Raw genomic sequence first — 11,392 nt, forward strand, 5'->3', positions numbered from 1 at the left:
CGCCATATTGTTGACCCCCGTCTGCTCAACGCCCACCGCGAGATCCGACAAGATGATTGGCTGTTTGCCTTGTCAATCAAGAATTTCCCCCATGGTGATTCGCGGTTGTGCTATACGTAACTCTTCCTACAGCCAATAGGCATACGGGGGTTCCTGCATGCTGGTGTTTGATTGGCTAACACGAGACCCGCCCATCTCTCGCAGCCCTTGGAAGAAGATGAGTAGCCAGAGTAGGTTTGCAAAATCATGGCAACATTTATGGAAAGATTAGCCTTTCTTCAAAAAGTAAGTGACGCTGACACTTGTAATTTTCTTCTGGAGATCACGAGCAGTGCAAAGAAGCGTTTTGAGAGCGACGGGATGTTGACGTGCTTGTTAGAATCCGCTATGCTCCTGAGACCGCAGCTGCTGTCGCTTCGAAGCTAACAGGCTAACAGATCTGACACTTCGTCTTGTTTATGTCTTTAATCAGGTTCTACTTCACTGAGGCTCTGCTAATCACATGGTGTTAAACTCATATAAGAAATCCCCGGTGTTGTGCCTGGTTTAGTTGCCAGCTTTCAGACCTACTAAAGCTTTTAGTTGATGAGATAAAAGGTTTTTCTCTGAATATTCTAATCCAGTGTCTCCTCAACATCATCCAGGTGCCCACACTGATGAAGGCCACAGCAGATGATGAAACTCCCTGTCCAGGCTACCTTTTCCAAGAAATTGGGAGTATCCTATAGCAGATTGTTGCGATCTCATCCTCTGCTGACCTCCAGAGGATTTCTATCTGTCCATTCCTTCTATCTGGACATAGGACTGCACATAACACTCAGATATTCATTCAGTCAACACAATCAACGCGTCGATCCAGTATCCTGGTTTCGCATCTCAGTGGCTTAAAGTTCTCATATTTTCCAGCAGTTCTACTCCTCCTCTTGGCCTGGTCCAGAAGTTTCTAGCTCCTCTTTGATTTTCCTCATTTGAATATTGGATCATAGGAGCTGGATTCAGAATCTGCTGTGTCTGTGTGAGCTGGACTGGCTCCGACCACACATGCCCATCTTGGGAAGAGGAGGAAGTACTTCCTCTCGTGGTGCCATGTGCCAGAGCAGAACTGCCTAATTGTGGGAGGAGTCAAAGGGAGGTCCTACCTTGATTAGGATTGGCTAAACCCCCGATGACACTATATAGGGTTTGATTTCTGATTGGCTGGTTGGAGCAACTCACTTTATAAAACCTGAAACAAGCCAGGGAGAGAGAGGACAGACTGTCTTCAATTCTGGGGCGTCAGTCCAGGTATGGGGACGATTAGTACTGCTGGAGAACCTTTAGAAAGTGGAGTTTTCATAATATGACTCTTTAAAGCTTCGGCTGGGCCTCGAATGGCCTTTTGTTTGAAATGGTACAATGTCCCAGAGCTGCTACTCACAATTCACACGCGTGTAAACGTCAAGTGTTTTAAACAGAAATCCTTTGGGTGTAACTTTCTACAATGAGATCTCACTTCTTTAACCGCGGTCACACTGTAGAAATCTCCCATGAGTCTTCGGGCTGCGGTCAGTGTTTGTTGGAATACCTTCTGGAGCGGCTGCAGGTGGAGTCGTGCCACGTCAAACTGAAGGTGAGAACCTGCCAGCTGCCTCTCAGGAAGGTTGCATTAGCATTCAGCACATCTGCCTTCTTCATTATCTGTCCATCACGCGCAGAGTTGTGATCTCACTTGTGGGTGTTTCAGGTGCTGAAGATCTTTGTCCATCTTTGTGGTCATGCCTCAAACCATTTCCTTACAGAACTCAGAAGAAACTCCACCTTCATCCAGCAAGCTTCAGGTGAGCCGCCCGTCACCTCCTGCTTTCTTCTCGCTCCACCTTCCATCAGGCCTCAGTTGTGTGAATGTTCATGCTGTTGTGTGGTTCCTCAGTGTACAGCGGCCCTCCTGATCCCGTCCACGGCACCGCGCTCTACCAGAAAGTCAGGAATACAGCACAGGTGGGATCAGGACTTCATGTTCTCTGCGTCGGCACATCATAACTACTCAGCGCTGACTGGACGTCTAACATGACACGTGTTCTTCACAGGAGGTGGCCCGGTTACTTTTCACCGACTCATTTTCTACCAAAAACAGTGTCTGTGCACTCGGCACAGCTCAAACAACAATGGGTGAGTTAATGGTCATAAACAATTCCTCACGACCACGACGACACTGAACGTGATCAGATCGACCTCAGACGTGACGCACTGCATCAGAGTCCGGTGCTCATCACAGTCATACAACAATAGTACGCCCATCAGCCATGGCGCCACTTGCTGGATACAGGAAGTGGAGTGAAAATAACCTGAACGTGCGCCGTTCTGCCTCAGATTTCACAGGTTGCATCACAGTCCAGTCTTCATCACATGAATCCCAGTCATAGCTCCACTTGAGGGTGTGGATGTGCCCACGCCACAAACTTAAAATATTCGCCATCAAACAGGAAGTATACTGTAAATACCCTTAACATTGTCCGTTCAGGCTCAAACTTCACACGTCGCATGAGAGTCCTGGGGCCTCATTTATAAAGGTTGCTGAAGCACAAAACGGGTCCCGAAAGATACGTACGCCACTTCCCACGCAAAGTTTGTGATCCGAAGAAATAAACTTTGCCGGAGAATTTTCGTACCGGGACACAAACTTTGAACCTTGAGCAGCACATTTTGGAGACGAGGAACCTGGTGGTGCTGATGGTGAGGTGGAGAATTGAAGCCGGATTCATCTCATACATTTAATATCTTCAAATATCAGACTTATTGATCCACGTGACTTTGATTTCTTTTCATTCTTTCTTTTCCCTTTGTTCTATTTTTCTCTTTTTTATTTTCTTTTTAACCTTTCTTTAACTTTTTTCTTCTTTCCTACTTCTTTCTGTTTTTCTTTTCTTTTTTTCTTCTGTTGTTTCTTTTCCTCAAAGCGACGGCTGGCTTAGAATGAAAACAAAATGTTTATTAACTTGACATTATTGTGAAAGCTTGATGGGACCACTTCAGAGGAGCTGAGGAGCCACATGTGGCTCCAGAGCTGCAGGTTCAACGCCGCTGCTGTAGAGCCTCCGTTTCTTTCTTTCTTTCTCTTCAGGTATGGGCTCAGCAACCACCCACCGGTCACGAATGCAGGGTTTTGGTTACAGTCCGGGAAAGCAAGCAACAGGTGACACACACACACACACACACACACACACACACACACACACACACACACACACACTAAATGATTGTGTTTGTACATTTCTGCACCATCATGTCTGCGTCTGTGCCGTCCAGCAGGCACCGACTCGATACTGGACAAGATCCAGAAAGCAGCGGAGGTGGTGGCGAGTGCCGTTCTTCCCCCGACCGAGCAGCAGGGCATCCGTCTCCATGACAACCATTACAGAGCCGTTGTGGCACCCCCTGCACCCATCGAGGTGGCCGTCCCAGCGTGTGCCTACAACCTGCCTGCCTGCAGGCCAAAAGGTCTGAGACAAGCCCGGATCTTGAGCAGGACATTTAAAACCTGGAAGTTGACCATGTGGCGTGTCTTGACCTCAGCAGTGGCCAGGCGGAGTCCGGGACAGGTGGGCGGAGGCTGGGAGGAGACCGACAGCGGCCACAGCTCGTCTCATAACTCCTCTCAGGACATCAACACCAACAGCAGAGCGTCGGTGGGAAGCAAGTCTGCCGGCACAGGGAGCCAATCAGGGGCCAGCAGGGAGAGCAGTGGGGACCTATCAGAGCGGTGAGACGCAGACTCCGCCCATAAATTCATAGCACAGGAGTTACAGGTCACCTGGGGTTGAAATTTCCCTGTGATTCTCAGGGTTGAAGCTTTGCAGTTGGGGGACTGCGGCCAGGAGATGGCGCTCATCAACACGCTAACCGAAGGCTCCCGAGCGTTTCTGTCCAGAGACGAGAGTCAGCACTTCATCAAAGAGTCAGTGGCACCACTCCTCTAATGATGGATAGATAGATAGATAGATAGATAGATAGATAGATGGATACTTTATACATCCACTGTGGGGAAGTTCCAAATCATATTTTTTGCTTTGACTGTCATCACCAGGCTTTGGAAACTTATATTTGTCTTTCTAGGACCAAGTCATGAGAGTTTAGTAAAGAAGGAGATTGTTTGTTTCTTGCCAAGACACACAAACTGTTTACTTCAACATTCAGTCAGATTTCCATCCGTTTGTCCTGATGGCGACTAAATCAGCTCCTACTGTCGGCGCGGCATCGTCATCAAATGCAGATGTGGGTGTGGGTGTGTGTGTGTGACAGAATCTGTGTATGTAGTCCAGTTTATGTGTCTATGAGGTCCTGTGAACGTCTACTGCTCCGTTTATCTGTCAAATTAGTCTGGACACACAAATCTTCACACAAACACACAAATGTTCCAGTGTGTTCATACCAGTGTTTTGGATTAACTGGTTTCCCTGTTAAATAGTGATCAACTTCCTTTGGCCTCCATCGTTGCTGCGAGTAACAACATGAGGCTCAAAAGGTAACGACACTTGAACACTGTAAACGTTGCTAAACGGCGTTCATCGGGACGGCTGCGGATTTCTGTCGCGTTTTTAACGTCTGTTGTTACCAGCAACATGGGACGCTTAAAGGTCACCAGTTAGCAGGAGAACCACTTAATCTGAAACACCGACAAGCACCTCTCCCCAGACGGGCCTGGAGGAGGCGTGAATAGACACAGAAACATCCTCTACTTCCCTTGAGGGACGTTTAGATTGACGTTCAGGATTTGGGGAAACACACTTTGATTGCATTGCCGTTGGAAAAATGACAACAATGTGGGACCTTTACAGCTTTTATCAAAGTTTGTGGGATTAAATATTTAGAGTGACATGAAAAAAATCATTGTTTCACAGAATTGTTCAGTTTCACTGCATGTGACGCTGTTTTCCTGCTATAATGTGTTTGTCTGGATTTCTTGAATGTTTTTGTGAGTTTCAGGCTTCATAGTGAGATTTGTGTCCGTCAGGTGCTGCATTCTGAACTGTGAGGTGGTGGTGGAGCTGCTCTGCTGCAAACTCCAGGATCCCTCACACACCGTTAAGATGGTAAGTCATTAACCTCGACTAACTCAGTAACTTCATTACGTCCAGCTTGTTTCTCTCCCCCTGATGTTCCGTTCCTCCGACCCCGCAGCGAGCCCTGTGTGCCGTTTCCTGCCTCATGACCTCTGACCTCCTCTCTCTGGAGCAAACGTTGGGAGCCACACAAGGCCGACTCCGCCAGCTGAGCGACGGGCCTCCGGGGCCGGTGGCCAACAAAGCCACCAAGGTCGGAACCGGCCACACACGTGGCTCTTCAGCTCCTCTGTAGCGGGTCCAGGAAGTTTAACTTGAACTAAAATTGGTGAAACTGAACGAGACAATCAAGACGGAGCTGAAGGAAATCACAATGTGCGTGTTCCGTCTGCTTGTCGCCTCTCACCAGATTCTGCGGCAGTTGGAGGCGCTGATGGGCGGCTCTCAGCCGGCGGCAGCAGGGCGGCAGGATGCAGCAGCAGAGCGGCAGGACTCGGGGCGGCAGGACGCAGAACGGCAGGACACGGCGGCGGAGGAGCGGCAGGACGCAGAACGGCAGGACGCAGCGGAGCGGCAGGACGCGGAGGAGCGGCAGGACGCGGAGGAGCGGCAGGACGTAGAGCGACAGGACGCAGAACGGCAGGATGCGGCGGAGCGGCAGGATGCGGCGAGCAGCAGCCATCAGGCAGCAGGCGGTGACCTCCAGGACGACCTGCTGCTGAAGCAGCCGTTAGACGTGACACTTGTTCAGTTCCGTCCTCCGTCCAGCCTGAACGCGGCTCCCGGCGGCTCTAAGCCACCGCAGATGAAGAACAGTGATGAAGACGACCAGGTGGCCGCTGATGATCCCCAGCTGGTCCAGAGCGAGCGGCGCCGTCAGAGCCGGCCGTCCCTGTTCAGCGGCATGGAGCTGGTGACCTCTGCGAGGCCGCAGTGGGAACCACTGCCTGGCGGTGCCGGTGGAACCGAACAGGAAGCTCCTTCAGTTTGCAGCAGCCAGACGGTCTCGGCTTTCTCATTCCTCAACTCCTGACTGGCGGTGGACTTTTAAGAACTCTTAGTCTCTAAACCAACGATGTCATTGGGCGCGTTTCATCCTCAGAAACCTTCGTTTGAATTTTCCAACCTCTGACGTGTTTGGGCCTTCGTCCACTTCCTGTTTCTTTGTGAGACGGAAATAAAAGAGCAGCGGGACGTTGAGCAGCGTCTCTACGGGGTGTCTGAGCCGTTGGAAGGGAAACGCGATGCTGCGGTCGTGGTTTGTTTCCGTGACGCGAACAGAAACTTCTCTGTACAACGAAAACAAAACACCATTCTGGAAAGTTCAGCGAGCTGCTGCTGCTGCTGCTGCTGCTGGTGAACTCCTCTCTGTTGAGTTCCGTTGATCTGATTGGACAGGAGAAAACCTGAAATGTCTCCTTTATTAGAACACCAGTCGCAGCAGGGACGGCGTTTCCTCCGTTGAAATAAGACGGTCAGAAAACACGTGGACGTCGGCCCTCCAGTGACATAAACATGCAACGTTTTGTTTGGAGGAAAGTTTCTCCTCTTTGTGCCAGACGATCTCCTGATGTGTGAAATGTTAGTTATTGAATTTGGAATATTTACCAGGTATGTTTGTCTTGAATTTAACATTATTTTGCCTTAAAACGTCATTAAACAATAGAATTTCGTTCCGCTCAGATACGTTGTGTTGCTCTGTGAGGCGGAACGCTGGACCGTTGCTTTATCTCAGGATTTCGTTAAAAACACAGAAAGGACACGTATGAGGAAACCCCCTGCGTTTCTAATTTGCACTACAGTTGTTTTTATGATGTTAAACCGACAAATGGGTCGTCTTCCATTATTTTTGGTACTAAGCTCTTAGGTTTATTTATTTATTCTAAGCTGGAGTCGATGAAATGTGCCCATGTGAGTGTTTAAAGAGTGCACCATTAAAAAAAAAAAAAAAAAAACTATAGGGAGTTCATGTTGGCGGTGACTGTGTTCCTTTTTATTTATTTCAAAGATTTGCAGGCAGAAAATACCTGCCTCTTCCCGAGCAGCTTCTCACTGTTGCTGATTTTAGCCATTTTGCTATTTTACAGCTTTTTTTGTAGTTTGAAAATTCCTTTGAAGCAGTTTTTTCTTTTCTTTTATAAAATCGCTTTTTATCCGGGAGTTACGAGACCTTAATGACTCTGGTGTGTCAATGTAATAAAAAATAAGTGAAGTTTCTTCATGTAGAACTTGTGGACGCCTCATGGAGCCACTGGAGGCGCTAAAGAGCCGCGGGTTGCCGACCTCTGACCTTTACCTTGAAATGGTTTTCCTGACGCAAACTGCAGAAGAAGAAACAAACCGCTGCTCCACATATCAGACGCTGTTAGCAACACTTTATTTCAATGTCAAATGATTTTGGAAAATTACATAACATGAATCACTTTCACATCCTGTTCTTTTTTGCGACACAGTGTACTGGTCATCTGTAACCGTCCATAGACAAGTATGGCTGACAGGCTTATGACACGCAGGTACACGATGTGTAGAACGCCGTGGAATTTTCCGTCCAGTTGTGGATTATTGGTGTGAGCCGTGTGAAGCCCTGAGCCCGGCGCCACTGCTGCAGCGTCCTGCGCTATAATTAACCTGGATCTAATCTAAAGTTGGATTCTGGTGGCGAGGCTCGGGTCAAGTCTTCAGACTCACTGACCTGCCAGAGACTCATTTTAAATAACTTTGGTTGGAGAAAGAAAAACTAGGCCAAGAATGCTCTTTAAACTGAATCGCTCTAGCAATGCTCCTTGGGAGTTCATCTTTTGGTTGTTTTTGTTTTGTTTGGAACAGGACTGCAGCGACTCCGTTCACGGAAGCAAACATGCGACTGACTTTGCCAGTCGAGAGGAAACGGAGGAATTATTGAGTAAAGTGCTTCGCTTTATTTAGTTTCTGCAAGCACTTTGGATCATTATCGTCACACTCTCCTCGTGATTAGCACCAATGAAAATGTCCACCCATCAACGCACGCAATGTAAAGAGAATGACGCCTCTTTATAAAGTGCACAGGGTGCGTACACACACACACGCACGCACACACATCAATACTGCACATTAAACCACAGTGGCTGGGCCATGGAAAGGCGGATGTGCTTATGGTCTTGACAAATGGTACATGTTGAGGTGGGGGTCTCCCCACATGAAGCTCCTCCACACCCGGCTGAGTGTGTCGCTCCGGACTTTTCCAAAACAGGAGCCGCCGCCGCCGTCGAGCGAGGGGTCGGAGGTCACGGTCATGTCGAGCCCGGACGCCCTCTGGTCTGAAGGCTGCTGAAGTGCGCCTCCCTCAGGACTCTGTTGATGTGGTCGTAGGAGACACTCCTGCCGTTGCCATGGAAACCCTGCTGCAAGGAGCCGGTGGAGTCCTCCGGCTTGGGGCTGATGTTCTGGCCGTGTATGCACGGCCTGGCGGTGGCCACCATCGCTCTCTCCGGACTACTGATCCCGTTGCTGCTGTCACTGCTGGAGCACTGCGGAGCATCAGAGCTGTGAATCACACAATCCTGAGATGGACTGGAACACACTGGACCCAGCGTCATGAACCCGGCCTCACCTCCGAGTCCAGATCCGACACTAGCAGGCAGGGACCCCCTCCAGACCTCTTGGCCTGAGGTGGCAGCTGCTGGTCCTCCTCACTGTCACAGCTCCGGTGTCGCTTCCTGTGAGGAGCAGAAATGGAAGGAACGGGAGGTTGTGTGACAGAAGTGATGCAGGGGGGAGGAGGAGGAAGAGGAGGGGATCAGAAAGACAGAACATGAAGAGGAACCAAAAATAGCAACACACTCTCACACTCAGGCAGTTACATGATCATGAATGAGGCCCTACCATTTTAATACGTTAATTTACATGCCATCACCGTAACTGCTGCTTTATTACACGTGTAGAATAACGATCCTCCGGTCGTACCTGTTGTCAGTCAACATGTCTTCAGTCTTTTTGGCACCGATATATAAAATGTTGACCCTCCTCGTTGAAGTTCTGGCGGTGTCACAGCCTCCACACCATCTCGCTGCGTCCCGCTGTCCGCCCAGCTGGAGGGCACAACCCCGCCGCAGGCCGCCCGGGAGCCGGTCACCCGCCCGGCCGCTCGGCGCCCCGCCTCACGCAGTGAAACGTGGCCGCTCTGCGGGCATGACTGCGGAGGGCGAGCCGGCTAGCCCGCTAGCTGCTAGCGCTCCAGCCCGCGCTAGCCCCGTTAGCTGCGCTCGGGCTAACTAACAAACTTCTTCCCCTTTCGTATCACGTCCGCTTCCCCGTCGGCCGCAGTAAAGATTGTCACGTACTTGTCACGCGAGCTCGAAAATATCGCGAAAGTCAAGTTAAAGCGGCGGTTCTCGCTGTCCGGGGTGAGTTTATTGACTCCGCGGAGTGATTATGCGAGCCCGACTCCTCTGGCTGTTCTCAAAGTAAGAAGCTCCGCCCCTCTGTTTACATGAGGTCATCAAACCGAGCCCCCACGGTCAGCCTGCACAAGCGCTCCTCAGCTCGTGCGAGGTAAAATTGATCAATTCTGTCTTTTTATGATCGATTAAAGACCCGAATTCTGGGGAAATATACGTTTGAGGATGATGTAGAGGAAATGTGTTGAACGGAACGCGCTGCAATGAACAAATTAGCTTTTTGAGGTTTCAGGAAGTAGTTATAAATACCTGCTGCTGTGGAGCCACACTTCCGGAACCTTTCAGAATATTATTTGTAAATGAACACTTTTTTTGTTTTCATCTTTGTTTGAGTTACATTTACGGAAGAGTATTGCATTCAGATGAAAAAAATGGATTTGACTCAGTTTTTCTGACTTTATGAGATAATTATCTCATAATTCTGAGATAATAATAATAATGCAATTTGTCCTGTTGACAATATTTATCCTGAATAAAGTTTTTTTTATCAGCAGTGGGTACAGAATGGACAGGTCACTAGTCCATCATCCACTATGCACTATGAAGAGAATGGGTTCAATGCTGAACACTAAACACCAAAGGAGAACAATGAACGATCTTGAAAAAGAAACACACTCAACTCAACATTGTGAAACTGTTAAAAACTCAAATGTTGATTTTGTTTATTAATAATCTGTAACTCTTGGGAAAGCTACTTAAAGGATTGGCGAATGCTGTTTAAAGCCCCTGCAGCTATTTTTGGATCTGAAAAGAGGAGGAGGAAAGGAAGACAGACGATTGTTGAATGTGATGAGGGAAGATGTGGAGGTGGTTGGTGGAACAGTGGAGGAGGCGGATATGGTTGAGGTTAGATAGAGGCAGGTGAGGGTAATTTATTCCACATTGAAACATCAATTTTGTGATGTAGATATTGCTAGCTCCACTGTTGGGCCGGGAATGTTAGGCTTTCGGCTGCATGTATTTCATATATTTGTTTGTTTACTAATTTATTCATTTGTTTGTTTGATTGTTATAGCAAAGTTGTAGCAAAAAAATATTAATCCAAATTGCTTGAAATCTTCAGGGATGAGTTGTCATCACCCAAGGACCAATCCGTTAGAGATAAAAAATTATTTTGAAAATGACTCTGTTCTGTAAATGAAGTCAACATAAGATAAAATATTTGTTCAGGTATAATTGAAATAATGAAATCTTCAGGGAGCCACAAGTGGCTTCAGAGCTGCTTGTAATGTCACCATGCGGCCACTAGATGGCGGCAAAGCCGAACCCATGAGAATCCACTGTGTCCCTTGTGTGTTTCCTGGCTGTGCGGGTGTGGGCGTTTTCAGCTTTGCCAGGTGTGATGACAACTTTTACAGCAGCAGTCATGTGGGGAGGCTGAGGACGCAGCTCCAGCCGCAGCCGGGGGATTATTCAGTGTTTGACTGGTATTATTCTCCCCCTACTCCTCCTGCTGCTGCGCTCCTTCACGGTCATTAAGAAAAGTTTTTCTTAATCACTTCTGTGTTTGTTTCACTTCCCACTGCGTCCCATTATGTCTGTTCAGACCATGACTCATGAGGTTGGGCGTCTTTGTTGGGAAGGGAGTTCATGATGGGATCATGTCAGAGTAATCCTGATTACTTCAGCCACTTTTCTAGTAACAGACGTGTCTGACTTCACAGTGATTAGGGTGAAATCTTTTTTATTTTGCATTGGTTGCGACATGATTGTGTTGTAGTGACTTGTTGCCGCGCTTTTCTTAAAGACATTCTCATGTGTGGTTCAACTTTTTGAAAAGTTCTCACAGAGTAGAAATGATTTAAAAATGGAAGTTTGATTTGTTTACTTCTGATGAGTTACTAACAACTTAATGAACATGACGAATTTAATGGAAATTTCAGGACTGGAATTGCAATAAGTACGGTTTTCTGACTG

At 48.1% G+C, this 11,392-nt stretch overlaps 2 protein-coding genes across 6 annotated transcripts; one reads left to right on the plus strand and one right to left on the minus strand.

The window, feature by feature from the left end:
• Positions 1-193: 193 nt before the first annotated feature.
• On the plus strand, positions 194-7,254 carry tepsin (TEPSIN adaptor related protein complex 4 accessory protein). 5 transcript variants are annotated; one of them, XM_080464928.1, is made up of 13 exons: positions 194-285; positions 645-717; positions 1,518-1,609; positions 1,724-1,817; positions 1,910-1,977; positions 2,067-2,148; positions 3,101-3,172; positions 3,286-3,477; positions 3,553-3,739; positions 3,821-3,934; positions 4,991-5,069; positions 5,158-5,292; positions 5,449-6,975. In XM_080464928.1, the coding sequence occupies exons 1-13, from the start codon at positions 247-249 to the stop codon at positions 6,070-6,072; spliced, it is 1,851 nt and encodes a 616-aa protein (XP_080321054.1). In that variant the 5' UTR covers positions 194-246; the 3' UTR covers positions 6,073-6,975. The 5 variants fall into 5 exon arrangements, with proteins under 5 accessions (XP_080321054.1, XP_080321055.1, XP_080321056.1 ...); XM_080464929.1 differs by having other exon boundaries at positions 197-285; positions 3,289-3,477; positions 5,449-7,254; XM_080464930.1 differs by having other exon boundaries at positions 204-285; positions 3,556-3,739.
• Positions 7,013-9,505, minus strand: LOC308110585 (protein VCF1). Its single transcript, XM_080464978.1, has 3 exons — positions 8,982-9,505; positions 8,629-8,734; positions 7,013-8,545 (listed from the first exon to the last, which is right to left on the minus strand). Exons 1-3 carry the CDS (start codon positions 8,996-8,998, stop codon positions 8,309-8,311), a joined length of 360 nt encoding a protein of 119 aa, XP_080321104.1. The 5' UTR covers positions 8,999-9,505; the 3' UTR covers positions 7,013-8,308.
• Positions 9,506-11,392: the final 1,887 nt, after the last annotated feature.

The sequence above is a fragment of the Lipophrys pholis genome (assembly GCF_963383615.2).
Source record: "Lipophrys pholis genome assembly, chromosome: 1".
Classification (NCBI taxonomy): Eukaryota; Metazoa; Chordata; class Actinopteri; order Blenniiformes; family Blenniidae; genus Lipophrys; species Lipophrys pholis.